At 33.9% G+C, this 18,412-nt stretch overlaps 1 protein-coding gene across 1 annotated transcript in view; it reads right to left on the bottom strand.

The window, feature by feature from the left end:
• The window catches only part of PPFIA2 (PTPRF interacting protein alpha 2), a 608,808-nt gene that overhangs the window by 210,829 nt on the left and 379,567 nt on the right, over window positions 1-18,412 (bottom strand). The window contains exon 4 of the mRNA XM_044679176.1: window positions 16,936-17,100. Coding sequence (XP_044535111.1) covers window positions 16,936-17,100 — 165 coding nt within the window. The remainder of the gene's footprint in view (window positions 1-16,935; window positions 17,101-18,412) is intronic.

Genomic DNA, 18,412 nt, shown 5'->3' with positions numbered 1-18,412 from the left:
GAACCAGCGCAGACAGGTATAAGACTGTGGAAGCAGTGCCCTGAGACTTGTTCAGGAACCTCCAGGCAGAGGACCAAGCAAGGGGGTCCACCAGGGTGCTTGACCTTGAGAAAAACCAGAACTCAGACCTCAGGACCCAAAAGACTACAGACAGACCCTGAGCGGGAGGATAAAGCTGAGAAGCTACTGGGATAACAATGGCTACCCAGAATCAGGAAGCTCAGAAGAGAAAGATTAACAAGAAAAAGAAATCTTTAACACTCGACAACTTTTACACAGAGAAAATCCAGACAACTGAGCAAATAGAGGGGGAGAACAAAAAAGCAACCGGACCCTCCCAAAATAATAATGAAAACTGGTCACAGGCTCTTGAAAAGTTCAAAACTAAGATGACGAGAAAGATGGAAAAGATTTGGTTAGAGAAATGGGAAATAGCTCAAAAGGAAATCAGACAATAAAATAACAGTTTAAAAGGCAGAATTTTGCAATTGGAAAGTGAGGCTCAGAAATCAAATGAACTGATGAGCAAAGTGAACACCAGAAATGACCAGATTAAAGAGGAAAACCAAAAGATCATAGCTGAAAACCAAAAGATCATAGCCAAAAACCAAAAGATCATAGCCAAAAACCAAAAGATTATAGCCGAATACCAGTCCCTAAAGGCTAGAATTGAGCAATTAGAAGCTAATGATCTCTCAAGACAACAAGAACAAATAAACAAAGTCAAAAGACTGAAAAAATAGAAGAAAACATGAAATATCTCAATGAGAAACTGACAGACCAAGAAAACCAGGCTAGAAGAGACAATTTGAGAATCATTGGTCTTCCAGAAAAAACAGAAATTAATAGAAACCTGGACTCCATACTAAAATAAATTATTCAGCAAAATTGCCCTGAAGTCCTACAACAAGAGGGCAATATAGACATTGAAAGGATCCATAGATCACCCTCAACACTCGACTTAGAAAAGACAATGCCCAGAAATATAATTGCCAAATTTAAGAGCTTCCAAGTAAAAGAAAAAATCTTACAAGAAGCCAGAAAGAAACAATTCAAATATCAAGGAGCACCAATCAGGATCACACAGGATCTGGCAGCCTCCACACTAAAAGACCACAAGGCTTGGAATATGATATTCAGAAAAGCAAGAGAGCTGGGCCTGCAACCACGGATCAACTACCCATCAAAATTGACTATATACTTCCAGGGGAAAGTATGGGCATTCAACAAAATTGAAGATTTCCAAGTATTTGCACAGAAAAGACCAGGGCTAAATGGAAAGTTTGATATCCAACCACAAAAATCGAGAGAACCATGGAAAGGTAAATAAGAAATAGAAGGGAAAGTAAGAAAACTCATATTTTTTTAAATTTGCCTCTTTAAGGGCTTCAATAAGATCTAATTATTTGTATTCCTATGTGGAGAAATGCTATGTATAATTCTTGGTAGTGAACTCTATTCACTATTTTAGTATTCACTATTATAGTAATCAGAAGAATAATTCACAGGGAGAGGGTGGAATACTAAATGGTCTAAGATGATATGGGGGGTGGGAAAGAGGGGGGTGAATAGTAGGGGACACCAAGAGAAACTTGAGTGAATAAGAAAAATAGGATATTATATTACACACAAAGAGGGCATGGGAAGGAGAGGGGACAAATACTATTATAAGAAGGAGAGGAAGAGAGCATTAAGAGGTAATATTTAAATCTTACTCTCAGTGTAATCAACACGGAGAGGGAAGAGTAGCTATACTATACATTGGGATATAAAACTCTTATCTAACCGTACTGAGAAAGTCAGAAGGGATAAACCAAGGGGAACAGGGGAGTGGGGAGGTCAAAAAAAGGGAGGGGAGAAGAAGGGGGAGGGAATTCATTAGGCCTTTAAAAACAAAAAGAGGGGGAAAATAAGGGAGGAGGTAGAAAGGGAAGTTAATCAAGGGAGGGGACAAGGGATAGCAGCTTAATAGCAAACCACTGGTTTAAAAGGAAATAGTATAAGAATAAGGGGGTAGGAATAGGGGAGGATACGAAAATGTCAGCAAATGCACAACTGATGATTATAACTCTGAATGTGAATGGGATGAATTTGCTCATAAATGGAAGCAAATAGCAGAGTGGATTAGAAACCAAAATCCTACCATATATTGTCTACAAGAAACACATATGAGGCGAGTGGACATACACAAGTTTAAGGTTCAGGGCTTGAGCAAAATCTTTTGGGCGTCAAATGAGAAAAAGAAGGCAGGAGTGGCTATTATGATTTCTGACAAAGCCAAAGTAAAAACAGATATGATTAAAAAAGACAGGGAAGGTCATTACATCCTGATTAAAGGCAGTATAAACAATGAGGAAATAACACTATTCAATATATATTCACCAAATGGTATAGCATCTAAATTCATAAAGGAGAAACTGGCAGAGCTCCAGAAGGAAATAGATAGTAAAACCATAATAGTGGGAGATCTAAATATTCCTCTTTCAGATCTAGATAAATCAAACCGAAAAATAAATAAGAAAGAGGTAAGAGAGGTGAATGAAGTCCTAGAAAAATTAGATTTAACTGATATGTGGAGAAAAATAAATAGGGAGAAAAAGGAATACACCTTCTTTTCAGCTGCACATGGTACATTCACAAAAATTGACCATGTAATAGGGCATAGAATCATTGCAAACAAATGCAAAAGAGTAGATATAATAAATGTAACCTTCTCAGATCATAATGCAATAAAAATAATAATTAGTAAGGGCACCTGGACAGGCAAATCAAAAACTAATTGGAAATTAAACAATATGATTCTCCAAAATCAATTTGTCAAAGAAGAAATCATAGAAACAAAAAACAATTTCATTAAAGAGAATGACAATGATGAAACCTCCTACCAAACTCTGTGGGATGCAACCAAGGCAGTTCTCAGGGGGAAATTTATATCCTTGAGTGCATATATTAACAAATTAAGGAGGGCAGAGATTAATGAATTGGGTATGCAACTCAAAAAATTAGAAAGCGAGCAAATTAAAAACCCCCAGATGAAAACTAAATTAGATATAATAAAAATCAAGGGAGAAATTAATAAAATTGAAAGTAAAAGAACTATTGAATTAATAAATAAGACTAGAAGCTGATATTTTGAAAAAACAGATAAAATAGACAAAGTACTGGTCAATCTGATAAGAAAAAGGAAAGAAGAAAACCAAATTGACAGTATTAAAGATGAAAAGGGAGACCTCACCTCTAATGAAGGGGAAATTAAGGCAATCATTAAGAACTATTTTGCCCAATTATACTGCAACAAATATAACAATTTAGGAGATATGGATCAATATTTACAAAAATAGAAATTGCCTAGATTAACAGCAGAAGAAATAGAATACCTAAATAATCCCATATCAGAAATAGAAATTGAACAAGCCATCAAAGAACTCCCTAAGAAAAAATCACCAGGACCTGATGGATTCACAAGTGAATTCTATCAGACATTCAAAGAGCAACTAATCCCAATACTATACAAATTATTTGATATGATAAGCAAAGAAGGAGTCCTACCAAATTCCTTCCATGACATAAATATGGTACTGATCCCAAAGCCAGGTAGACCAAAAACAGAGAAAGAAAACTACAGACCAATCTCCCTAATGAACATAGATGCAAAAATCTTAAATAGAATATTAGCAAAGAGACTCCAGCAAGTAATTAAGAAGATCATCCACCATGATTAGGTGGGATTTATACCAGGAATGCAAGGATGGTTCCACATTAGGAAAACCATCCACATAATTGACCATATCAACAGTCTAACCAACAAAAATCACATGATTATCTCAATAGATGCTGAAAAAGCCTTTGACAAAATACAGCATCCATTCCTATTGAAAACACTGAAAAGTATAGGAATAGAAGGACCCTTCCTAAAAATAATAAACAGTATATACTTAAAAACCATCAACAAGCATTATATGCAATGGGGATAAATTAGAAGCCTTCCCAATAAGATCAGGAGTGAAACAAGGATGCCCATTATCACCTCTATTATTCAACATAGTACTAGAAACACTAGCAGTTGCAATTGGAGAAGAAAAAGAAATTGAAGGTATTAAAATAGGCAAGGAGGAGACTAAGCTATCACTCTTTGCAGATGATATGATGGTCTATTTAAAAAATCCTAGAGAATCATCTAAGAAGCTGGTAGAAATAATCAGCAACTTTAGCAAAGTGGCAGGATACAAAATAAATGCACACAAATCATCAGCATTTCTATATATTTCCAACACATTAGAGCAGCAAGAGGTAGAAAGAGAAACACCATTTAAAATTACCCTAGACAATACAAAATATTTGGGAATCTATCTACCAAAACAAACACAGCAATTATACGAAAACAACTACAAAACACTTTCCAAACAAATAAAACTGGAGCTCAACAATTGGAAAGCCATTAACTGTTCACGGATAGGACGAGCTAACATAATAACAATGAACATTCTACCCAAATTAATTTACCTATTTAGCTCCATACCTATCAAATTACCAAAAAACTTCTTTACTGAATTAGGAAAAACTATAACAAATTTCATTTGGAATAACAAAAGATCAAGAATATCAAGGGAAATAATGAAAAAAATGTGAAGGCAGGGGGCCTAGCAGTACCAGATATTAAACTATACTATAAAGCAGCAGTCATCAAAACAATATGGTACTAGCTAAGAGATAGAAGGGAGGATCAGTGGAATAGACTTGGGGTTAATGACGTCAGCAAGACAGTATATGATAAACCCAAAGAGCCCAACTTTTGGGACATAAATCCACTATTTGACAAAAACTGCTGGGAAATTTGGAAAACAATATGGGAGAGATTAGGTTTAGATCAACATCTCACACCCTACACCAAGATAAATTCAGAATGGGTAAATGACTTGAATATAAAGAGGGAAACTATAAATAAGTTAAGTGAACACAAAATAGTATACCTGTCAGATCTCTGGGAAAGGAAAGATTTTAAAACCAAGCAAGAGCTAGAGAAAATTACAAAATGTAAATTAAATGGTTTTGATTATATTAAGCTAAAAAGCTTTTGTACAAACAAAAACAATGTAGTCAAAATCAGAAGGGAAACAACAAATTGGGGGAAAATCTTTATAACAAAAATCTCTGACAGGGGTCTAATTACTCAAATATACAAGGAGTTAAATCAATTGTATAAAAAAATCAAGCCATTCCCCAATTGAAAAATGGGCAAGAGACATGAATAGGCAATTTTCAGGTAAAGAAATCAAAAGTATCAATAAGCACTTGAGAAAGTGTTCTAAATATCTAATAATTAGAGAAATGCAAATCAAAACAACTCTGAGGTATCACCTCACACATAGCAGATTGGCCAAAATGAAAGAAGGGGAGAGTGATGAATGTTGGAGGGGATGTGGCAAAATTGGGACATTAATGCATTGCTGGTGGAGTTGTGAACTGATACAACCATTCTGGCTGGCAATTTGGAACTATGCTCAAAGGGCTATAAAAGATTGCCTACCCTTTGATCCAGCCATACCATTGTTGGGTTTGTACCCCAAAGAGATCATTGATAAACAGACTTGTACAAAAAGATTTATAGCTGCGCTTTTTGTGGTGGCAAAAAACTGGAAAATGAGGGTATGTCCTTCAATTGGGGAATGGCTGAACAAATTGTGGTATATGTGGGTGATGGAATACTATTGTGCTAAAAGGAATAATAAACTGGAGGAGTTCCAGGTGAACTGGAAAGACCTCTAAGAACTGATGTAGAGTGAAAGGAGCAGAGCCAGAAGAACATTGTACACAGAGACTGATATACTATTGTAAAATCGAATGTAATGGACTTCTGTACCAGCAACACTGCAATGACACAAGACAGCTCTGAGGGATTTATGGTAAAGAAAGCTAACCACATTCAGAGGAAGGACTGCAGGAGAGGAAACATATAAGATAAACAATTGCTTGAATGCATGGGTTGTGGTGGACATAATGGGGGTTATGGACTCAAAACTACCACACCAATCCAACTATCAACAATTTGGAAATAGGTCTTGATTGATGACACATGTGACAACCAGTGGAAATGTGTGTCAGCCATGGGTGGGGGGAGAGTGGGGGGTGAGGGGAAAGTAGGGGCATGAAGCATGTAAACATGTTAAAAATGAATATTAAAAATGTTTTAAAAATGGATTCTATCAAACATTTAAAGAACAACTAATCCCAATGTTATCCACACTATTTGACAAAAATTAAGCAAAGAAGAAGTATTATTTATTTCCTTTCATGACACAAATAGAGTACTAATTCCAAAGCCAGGCAGAACAAAAACAGAGAAAGAAAATTATAGACCAATCTCCTTAATGAACATAGATGCAAATATCTTAAATAGAATACTAGCAAAAAACTCCAGCAAGTGATCACAAGGATTATTCATTGTGATCAGGTGGGATTTATACCAGGAATGCAAAGATGGTTTAATATTAGGAAAACCATGCATATAATTGACCATATCAATAACCAAACCAACAGAAATCACATGATTATCTCAACAGATATAGAAAAAGCCTTTGACAAAATATAATACTCATTCCTACTGAAAACACTAAAAAAGAAAAGGAATATAAGGGCCTTTCCTGAAATAATAAACAGTATATATTTAAAAACATCAGCAAGCATCATCTACAATGGGGATAAAGTAGAACCTTCCAAAAAATTCAGAGTGAATCAAGGATGCCTATTATCACCTCAATTATTTAACATTGTGCTAGAAATACTAGCAATAACAATTAGAGAAGAAAAAGAAATTGAATGAATTAAAGTAGGAAATGAGGAGACTAAACTATCACTCATTGGAGATGATATCATGGTATACTTAAAGTATCCTAGAGAATCAACAAAAAATCTAGTGGAAATAATTAACAACTTTAGCAAAGTTGCAGGATACAAAATAAACTCACAGAAATCATTATCATTTCTATGTATTTTCAAAACAACTCAGCAGCAAGAGTTAGAAAGAGAAATTCCATTTAAAATCACCCTAGACAATATAAAATATTTAGGAATCTATCTGCCAAGACAAACACAGGAATTATATACAACTACAAAACAGTTTCCACACAAATTAAAACTAGATCTAAATAATTGGAAAAACATTAATTGCTCATGGGCAGAACAAGCTAATATAATAAAAATTACAATCCTACCCAAAATAATTTACGTATTCAATGCCATACCTATCAAACTACCACAAAACTTTTTTATAGAATTAGAAAAAATTGTAATAAAGTTTATTTGGAAGAACAAAAGATCAAGAATATCAAAGGAAATGATGAAAAAAAAAACATGTGAATGATGGAGATCTAGTAGTACCAGATCTTGAACTGTATTATAAAGCAGTGATCATAAAAACAATATGGTACTGGCTAAGAGACAGAAGGGAGGATCAATGGAATAGACTAAGTGTAAATGGCCTCAGCAAGATAGTGTTCAATGAACTCAAAGTTTCTGTCTTTGGGGACATGAACCCACTATTTTACAAAAACTGCTGGAAAATTGGAAAACAATATGTGAGAGATTAGGTTTAGGTCAACATTTCACACTCTATACCAAGATAAATTCAGAATGGGTAAATGACTTAAATGTAAAGAGGGAAATTATAAATAAATTAGGTGAACATAGAACCATGGGAAAGGGAAGAATTTAAGACCAAGGAAGTGATAGAGAATATTACAAAGTGTAAAATGAATAATTCTGATTACATTAAATTAAAAAGGTTTTGTACAAACAAAACCAACGCAAACAAAATGAGAATGGAAGTAACAAATTGGGAAAAAATCTTTATAAGAAAAATCTCTGACAAAGGTCTAATTTCTCACATTTAAAAGGAGTTAAGTCAATTGTACAGCCATTCCCCAATTGATAAATGGGTAACAAATATGTATAGGCAGTTTTCAGGTAAAGAAATCAAAACTATTAATAAGCACATGAAAAAGTGTTCTAAATATCATAATTAGAGAATGCAAATCGAAACAATTTTGAGGTACCACCTCACACCTAGCAGATTGCCCAAAATGATAGTAAAGGAAAATAATACATGGTCAAGGGGATGTGGCAAAATTGGGACACTATTACACTGCTTGTGGTATTGTGAATTGGTCCAAACATTCTGGAAGGCAATTTAGGATTATATGAAAGAGATTTTTAAAACTGCCTACCCTTTGATCCAGGTAATCCACTGCTGAGTTTATACCACAAAGAGATAATAAGGAAAAATACATGTACAAATATATTTGTAGCCTTGCAATTTGTGGTGGCAAAAAATTAGAAAATGAGGGGGTGTCCATCGATTGGGGAATGGTTGAACAAATTGTGTTTTCTGATGATGATGCAATACTAGTGTGCTGAAAGGAATAATGAACTAGAGAAATTCCGTGTGAAGTGAAAAGACCTCCAGGAATTGATGCAGAGCAAAAGGAGCAGAACCAGGAGAACATGTTATACAGAGACCAATACATTATGGCACAATAGGAATGTAATGGACTTCTCAACTAGCAGCAATGCAATGATCCAGGACAATTCTGAGGGACTTCTGAGAATGAACGCTAATGTAGAAATGAAGAAGAAAACAATATATTTGATCATAAGGTTTGATAGGGATATGATTATGGTTTTGATGTTAAGAGATCACTCTACTGAAAATATGAATAATATGGAAATAGGTTTTGAACAATGATACATGTTTAACTCAGTGGAATTGCTCATCAGTTCAGAGAGGGGGTGGGAAAGAGGGCAGAGAAAGAACATGAATCATGTAACCATTGAAAAATATTCTAAATTAATTAAATAAAAAAGAAGGTACTCGATGAGATCCTGTCAAAATACACATATAATCAGACACAGCTCTACCCCTTATGTTAACTCTTTAAAAATCTGACAGAGGATTTGGCTGGATGACTGGTAAGGTTTTTCCCAAATCAAAAAGCCTCATAATGTTGAAGATACTAAGAAAAGAAATTGAAATACTCAACAGAAGCAGAAAGGAGGGACAAAAAGTTCTCATGGCTAACATACCACTGAGCTATTAGGGCTGTCTTGAGAAGGCTATTTGCATGTAAAAGGCACATGAAAATTGGACATTTTAATGTTTATGACTACCAGCATTAATAGTAGAAATTAAATTTATTTAATTAATTTAATCCACATGTAATTACAAAATGCTCAAGTTGAAATATTCACACTATATATTATGTAGACTGATATACATATCTTAGTCAAATTAAAAATGGATTAAAATTTTAGCCTTACTAAAAATTTAGAAGCTATAGGAACACACATGTACATATAAAATGTTTATATGTGCATATATATTTTGAATGTCTTTTTTACAGTATTCTTTCTAAAATGACACTCCATAAATTCTCCCAATTATTCTCTAATTTCTAGCAGCTAAGTGCATTATATTCCCAAGGTAGGAACTCTCTGAAGAAAAGCTATCTGACTATAGAATGAGATAAGAATAGAATAACATCCCAATAAAATGAGAAGACCTATTCATTAACTGCTGCTACATTAAACATAAAGTGATGATAAAGGTTGTCCTTCAGTAAGACAAAGAGGAAGGTCATTTCCAACCCCGTTCCAAATAAACACTATGAATGTCTGAATCAATGCTAAAATCAGAAACATTCAGATATGGATACTTTATTCATATTCAAATAAATTACAAATACATATATGAATATATATAGATATAGTTCTTGTGGAAGTTTCTGGCTAATTCATCATATATTAATTAATATTATAAACTAAACACTGATCTCCTGTCTGTACATTTCAGAAGGATAAAATAAAAGGTTCCCAAATAATGAGGAGCATAAGAGTAACACTAATAATAATAATAATATTTCTTAAATTTTTTCCCAACAAAACTATTTCCTCAACTATTCTTTTAGGTGGATCATATATGTATTAGTATGGCTATTTAACACATGAGAAAAACGTGGATGTAGAGAGAGGAAGTGACCTGTCTCAGAATCACAAAACCAGTGTGTGAGATTTAAGATACAAATCCACATTCTCTGACTCCACATTTTGTATTCCTTGTAAGACAAACTAGGTATTTTTTAAATGCCACATCCTCATTTTTCTTTAAAAAAGAAAAGAATTTTAGTAGTTACATTTAGTCCTCAATAACTCCACTGACTATAAAACATGAACTGTTCCTATAAAATTAACTGGTGGTTAAAATTAACATGTGTGACATGGAGTGCTTAGTATACAGTGTCTTGCAAACAGAACAAACAGAAAGTGCTTAATAAATGTTTATCTATTGATTTCTTTAGACAGGTATGTGCTGCAGTTAGTATTCAGGAAGACTCATCTTGCTGAGTTCAAATTTAGACTCAGACACTTACTGGCTGTGTGACCATGGACAGGTCACTTAACCCTGTTTGCCTCAGTTTCTACATCTATAAAATGAGCTGGAGAAGAGAATGCCAAATCTCTCCCATACCTTGCCAAGAAAATCCTGAATAGTATCATGAAGAGTCAGACATGACTGCAAGAAAGACTAAAAAAAAGATGTAGTGAATGTAGAACTATAACTATGGAGGGATAACTTAAGGGATGCTCCAGGACATATAGAGGGCTAACACTGATTGTCCTTTGTCAGGTGAAAGTAATTGAGCATAGAACTAGCTTTCAAGAATAATTAGATAAAATAAGAAGTTACCCAACCTCCTCCCCTTTATAATAGAAGGTTATCAGTATCCTCAAGTCTATAGCCACATAAGGTTTTAGGCCATTATAACTAAATTTGTTCTTAAAAACTCATTGTAGTTTATATTTTATGGTGCCTACCCCAAACTTCCAAAACATTATAGTCCTGTTGATGTTATGAAAAGAATTTTTTGAAGTTTCCTAAAATATAGGCACACCATACATGGCTCATGTCCTATAATTTGCTTCCCACTTATTTTAAAAATGTAAACAGTCTTCAGAGATTTTATACAACTCTATCCCTCAAGCTAGTAAATATTGGTTCTCTATTAAAAAAAACTATTTAAGAAGTCTCAAAAGAGAGGGGAAACTGTTCATTAAAATATTTTCTTCAAAGAACACACAGGCTTTTTTTATATGAATACTTTTAGCTACACATCTCATAACATTTTATCTTAGTTACATCAAAAGCTTTTATCAGTAGAATTTGTAAGGTTGTAGTAATTTTATACACATCCATATTCTGTGTGAAGATAAAAGGAAACTGAGTCTTCATGGATGATAAATGTGATATATAGAGCAAAGAAAACTCTGGTGGAAGAAGCATCCTTTTCAAATACATTAAAATGTTTGTTCCCATTCTATTTCTAGAATATCTAATGCATAGTTGAAAATATTATTTGAGATCTAATCTTAGAGTAAAAGGTCAAAACCAATCTTGACACTAAATTTCAGGGCTCAAGAACTGAATAAAGATGAAACTAGATCCATTCATTAGACAAAATATTTACTAAATGTTCCCGGGTTACTTTTCATAAGCTTTCTGTTATGTTATGAAAACAAAACAACAACACACACAACTACCTCTAAGGGTTTTGAGCTATTGTTGAGGGCAAATATGGCAAGAAGAGCAAGTATGGCAAGAATTCATAAGAAAAGTGACTGCTTGGAAAGCCAAACTGAGACCTAGTCTAGCCCTTGCTATGAAATAGTTGCAGTGAAATAGACCTAGATTACCACAAAGAATAATTTGAATATATTAATATATACATATATTATTCTATCTATCCATTTCTCCATATACACATTCATCAATTCACCCCTCCATTCATTCACTCTCTCTATAATTTATCTATCCATCTCTCTCTCTCTCTCTCTCTCTCTCTCTCTCTCTCTCTATATATATATATATATATATATATATATATATATATTTCTATTTACAATTGAACTTGAGTTCATTAGCATAGAAAGTTTTTCTCAATCAATGCAGGTCAACATCCTCTCTGCAAGTTAGTCCCAGCCTTCTCAGAGTTTATTTTCTAAGAGTGGAAGATAATATATATGGGAGTAGAGTTGAAAGTGGAATGGTGGTTGCATGAGCTATTTGGGCAGTAGCCTGGCTTAGAAATGGGCAGGATATAGTACAATTGGGTGCTCAAGACCAAGAAAAAGGAGGCAAAAGGTCATCATCAATCAGAACTCAGTGTCCTTGAGGTAGTAATTGGAGTTCTAATGGGAGGAGAAGGAAAGGGAGATCAGAGTACAGACAACATAGCATTGAGATTGTTGGGAAGTATCATGGTAGCCTTAAGAAGAGGAAATAGATGGTGACATTTAATTAAGGCACTTAACACAGTGCCTAGCACATACTAAATGTTTAATATTTGTTTACTTTTTGACTTAATAATCAGAGCCCAGAATCCAAAGGTTAAAGCTATGGTTCTGGGAGAAAAAGCATGAAGAAGGTAGTGTACAAGGCATAAGGCTTTGAGATGTCTAGTTGAGTGACTTGTGAAAGGTGATACTGTTAATGTCCTAGAAGCAAGATTTGAACCCATGTCTTCCAGACTTAAGGTCAGTTCTCTATCCTTTGTACCATGCTGCCTCTTTTAAAGTTTTTTTTTGTTATTAAATCATAAAATAACAAGAGAGAAAAACAGAGATGAAACCCAATATCTCAGTAAGAGTCAGTAAATTTGAATCAGCCTAAATCTACCAAAGTGAATTAGCCTGTAGTTTTAATTAATATACTTAATCCCATCCCTTTCTCCATCTGAGATATTAATCTTTGGGTGTGCATGAATTCTGGAGCTGACCTTTGGGATTTGATTTAGGATTTAGAATGGGGCTTACGGTGCATCATAGAGATGTCTAAGACAGGAGAGGGAGAAGAATGAAAGGTTAACCATTTCTAAAAATTTGTTAATCACATGCTTAGCTCAGTTCTAAATCTTCCCTTCTTTGTCATTCTTGACATCTAACACTTTAGATTTCAAAGCCCTTTCATCAATATTTTCTAATTTGAACCTCACTATCTCTAAGGTTATCAGAACCATTAATACCTCCTCCTACTTCATATTACAACTAAGTAGACAAGATCCAGAAAATCATGTCTTTCCTATGTTCACATGTCTAAGAATGGCCAGACCATTTGAATAACTAAGTTTTGTTTTGTTTTTAACCAAAATGTAATGTTATTTCTACTATACTATGCTGCCTCCCAGGACCTTATGCATGAATAGGTAGTAGAAAAAAAGCTATGCTATGGAAATAAACACTATATTTAATATTTTGAAGGAGGAAAAGCAAGATACTAGTTTTAGCATAAATCTATGAAGAATACTTTTCATTTCCGGAATTCATCCACCACCCCTGCCTAAAGGTGAGTTCTATATCTAGGTGGCCTTGGCTACGGTTCACTTTGTTACTGCTGATGATGCTATCATTCAGTCATTTTTAGGTGAAGGAGAATGAGTATCAGTCCTCTATATTAAAGTGTCCTGGAAAAACCTATATGTCACCAAGTCATAATCACATTTATATCTTCAAGAAATCAATTTCTGAGTCTAAGGCAAAAATGAAATAAACAGAAAAAATACAAATTGCAAAGAAAATATGTTTTATGCATTCTATACTGGGGCCAGGCTAGCAGTCATCACTACTACATTCTGATGAGAGTTAAACAGTGCAGTGGTTCAAGCTGCTAGAAATTGATGCTTTGTCTGGTATGTACAGCATTAACTCTCAATGTGAAGAAAGTCAGAGAAAATGGCTCTCTTGTAGAGTCTGCTTAGAATCAGGGCTCAGCACTAAAGAGGAAACATTCACAAGAGGGTCTTGATACGTAAATACATTTCAAACGTGCCCTGATCATTTCTAGAGCTTACCCATTCTAGAATGAATGAAATATGCTGGAAGAGAATGCATTTGAATTATGCAATAAATTGTGTTAAGTGGCTTCTTTGGCTAAGCTGATGATTATGCTAGAAAGCAGATTCTATTCTTCAAATGATGCAGACAGTAAGGATGAAAATCTTAGAGTTCAAAGGAATAACTGAAGACATTGAGTTTAACTTTTATCTGGATCTTCTTTACAATATCTTTATGAAATCAGAGATAATTTGATTCATTGCAAAAGATAGGTACATAAGAGAATGAGAGAGAGGGAAGGGAGGAAGGAGAAGAATGCAAAGCATGGATACAATAGGTGAGATACAAAGAGGAGCAAACAGTTGAGCAATTGGTTAGTGGCATTAAAAATTATGAAAACTGACCAAAATAGCCTCGTGTTTGAGGATGTCAGGAGTGGCTTCTTCCCTTAATAAAATATTTATTTAAGATATCCATAAAATAGCATTTGATTTTTCTTAGTATTGCCTCAATAAAATGTGTGCTTAATATATTCACTCTAAGGATAATTTTTTTAAAATTGAATATTATCAAGAAGTTCTGCTCTGGTCAACATTTAACCATATTCTCTCAGTGTTAGAAAAGGGAAAATCAGTTCTTATAAAGATGAGTCATGTGTTAGATATGAAAAAAAACTATATCATCTCATTATTAGACTAAATAACCATTCCACCTTAGTTTATGATAAGGTTGTATTTAATATTTTCCTTCCCCCATCATTATGAAACCAAATATTACCTTGTCAGAATTCTAGAGTTAAGTAGATTTATTAGCAAAAACATGAAGCCTAGGAAGAGGTGCTGATGAAAAATGACTATATGCAGATGCTCTTTTTTAGGTATATCTATCACTACCTCACTCTCCATCCCAGAGGTTATTCTTTGGAGCAACTCTAAAATAATATAGATTAAGGTAAAATAAGTCAAAACATTGTGCAGATCAAAAAATGTTAGCCTTATCCCCCAAATCTACCTCATCTGTCTACCAAGAGGTGGAAAGCATGATTCAGCTTCGGTTGCTACTTTGATCAGAGTTCTGAAGTCTTTTGAGACTTCACACTCTGGTGTACTCTACCTCCATATCAGCTGCTTTCCTAACTTTACTCAGCCTTGGGCTCTGTATTAGCCTTCTTCCCTCCTCACCCCACAATCAACTTCTGACTCTGTGGTTCTCTTTTCCGTTTAGTCTTTCTCTGTTAGAATGTAAACTCTTTGAAAGTAGAGGTTGTCTCTTTTACTTGTTTTTCTATCTCCCAGTTCAGCACAGTTCCTGCCACATAGCAAGTGCTTGATAAATGTTTTCTCCTCCTTTTCAAAGATGTTTTCTTTTACACATCATATTCATCATGTCGGGTGTTTGGTACATTCAATTGCTTATATTTGTTGATAATTCTTATTTTCAGGAAGGTATCCATCCCCAATAATCTTTCTTTAATTCAGGAAGAAATACCATGTTTAAATTCTGTTTTAATATTAAATTATTACTAATTGTTTTGGTGCAAAACTGATTTCAGTGACACAATAAACATCTGGCATGATGAATCCTTTTATTCGACTCAATGCTTGCCTATAATTTAACATTGTATAGAATTGTCTGGGACATTAAGAAGTTGAGTGACTTCTCCACATTCATGCAATTATTACATGCCAAAAGGGTGGCTTGAATCCAGGGCTGGCCCCCTGTCCTCTAAGTCACACTACTATGAATCATGAAAATTTGTATTTCTGGTCTTCTAGCAAGAGCCCAAAATAAGATGCACTTTTGAGCTTAAAATGGAGCCCATCACATTTATGAAACAACTTTTTAAAAAATTACAACATTTTAATGCATTTACCAAAAAGTAAAAATGTAACAAAGCATGAAGTAATGACAGGAGATAAATATATTACTGTCTAATTTTGCTACATAGGCAATTATGCTAGCAGGGCCTGCTATATTCAAATACAATTCTGGTATGTGAAAAATGTTAATGAACCAATTGTTGACTTTGACAGCTAAAGTGAAAAAACAAGATATAATTTATTTTTCAAAAATCTAGAAGGCAAAATTACGGTTATTTTCATGCATATGTTGTACATAAGCCCTTTCTGGAAGAATGAAAAATAGCTGAGGGTTGAGGATTGAGAAAAAATGAAAGTATTAATAAAGAACAAACGTATCTGCAATGGTACAAACGGAACAAAACTGCTTCATAATCACTGGTTTGGAACTGAATGTTCATGACCTGTCACTTACTTCACAATGAAATGTCAAAAAAATCCTGAGCTTATGAAACACCAAAGAGTACAGAGTGCTTATTTTTTAATTCAATCTTTTAAATTCTACAAAATTGAAATCAGACCATAAACCTTAATAATCCCCGAAGGGTATTACACTCAGACTGGCTTATATATGTCAGTAGAACTTATTTCAGCAACAGCAATGAAAAAGCTTAAAGCTACTTTTAAAAATGCTTTAAAGCATGTTTTTTCTACTGATACCTTATTCTGTTACATGGAGTGACTTTTACAAAGTGTATTCTAAGCCTTGGAGAATAATGACACTAAAAAATATAACTTTTAGGCAAGGTTCTCCATCTGGGAAAGAAAAAAAAAACACCGCTGTCTCTTTTTTTAAATGATAGCTTTTGTTTTATTGAGCTTATGTCATCCCATCTATCTTAGCCCTCTCTCTTCTCTTAGAGAACCATCGCATATATACAATTTTCTTTAAGAAAGAGAAAAAAGAAAAAAAAAACCTTCCAATAACATATAAGCTCAGATTGAACACCCGAGCCAGTATTATAAAATTACAAATTCCCATTATCTAAAACCAACTCTGTTGACTACAAAAAGACAGAATGTTGAAAAGCCTTTGATAATGTTTTATTGGAACATCAAAGACATTGGGGAAACTCTGAATGCTTCTTGCCCATTTAGGGAATGTCTTTGAACGACTTACTGTAGGAATGGATGAAAATAAGAATGCCATGAACGAGAGAGCACAGTTAAGCTGAATGAGTATCTTTCCATACTGTACCTTTTCATCCAAAGCCTTATGGTGCTCAAACAGAGATTTCAGGGCTTTGAGAACCTCGACTTCACTGGAAACACCTGATGGGGACTGGGCTTGCCTTTTCACCACTGTCATTCTTAATGACCTTTCATGTCTTGAAACAAGGCACTCCAAATGCTCCAGTAATAACTAGTGTTGGAAACAAAAGAAAACAGAGTTAGAGATCTTCTTTCATACCCAAATGCATCAACATTACAGTAACACAATGCCTAACCATGATGACCTTGTTAGCTATCACTGTGTGAACTTGACTTATATAAATGGAAATGCATCAGGATGGGCTCAAAAGTGAATGTGGTGAGCAGAGTCTTACCTCTAAGACCCTGAAATGAACTGAGCATAATGCAATGGTGGTTCTTTGATGGAAAACCTGACCTGCCAGTTTGAGTACAAAGTGGTATTATCAATGTAGCTTTGTGAGTGCAGGGTATGAGTTATTGCAATTAGCATAATACAACAGAGGTAAAGCCACACTTTTTTCAAATGGTTGGTTACTGGCTGAATTGTTTTTCTCCTTTAAATTTTTTTTCTTTGTTATAAAGTGGTGGCTATTTTGAAGTGGAAAATAAAAAGGTGTACTGAGAAATATAGTTGAAGCAAAAACAATAATAATATTTCAAAATAATCATAATCATAATAATTATATTCTTCCTTTTTTATTTTTGTCCCTTTTATTGCCTAATCTAGTACTTCGTACTTAGTTGTTACAAAATGAATATTTGTTCAAATAAACTAAATTTTCTTCTTAATACCAACTCTGTTCCTATTTCTATTAAATGAAGTGACCTATTGTTGAAGGACATAAATTTATATGAGAGCACCACGTGTTAACTATTGAGAATTAAACAGCTGTAATAGCAACAATCTGGATTTATTTTAGCATAGCTAATCTTAATAAGTTTCTCTGGCTCAAAAGAATAAAGGGAAGGTTTATCTCTGCATATTAAAGAATGTTTCAAACACAATTTAGCTTTCCTCTTGTGGTTTATGACCCCTGAGAAAGATGGAATTATAGCTTTATTATTTATAACCGACATTAAGATCGAAATCACAGATGAGGGTTTTAGATACCCAACTCACACACCATGGAGGATTACATAAGTTAATTTGGGGAAAGTCAACTTAATTCAGTGAAACAAGTATTAAAAAAAATTTCTTCAGTTGTTAGGGAATAAACACATATCAAGTTATTCTAATCACAAATTGTGTCTCAAAAACTCAACATCCAATATACCACATATTGAAAATGTAAAGGTTTATTTTAAGTGATTTGGCAAAAAACCCAAACAAAAACAAAAACACTCCAAAACTTGTAAGATGTATATGTGAACTACAGTGGGTCAGAAAAAGAAAAATAAAGGGGAAGGACATTTTTTTTCCACTTTCCATTTTATTTTTCAATTAACTGACATTTTTTTTTATGACTTCTTCCCACCATCAA

This window comes from Gracilinanus agilis, chromosome 5, assembly GCF_016433145.1.
Source record: "Gracilinanus agilis isolate LMUSP501 chromosome 5, AgileGrace, whole genome shotgun sequence".
Lineage (NCBI taxonomy): Eukaryota > Metazoa > Chordata > Mammalia > Didelphimorphia > Didelphidae > Gracilinanus > Gracilinanus agilis.
The sequence above is the reverse complement of the archived record's forward strand: the minus strand, read 5'-3'. Positions and strand labels throughout refer to the sequence as shown.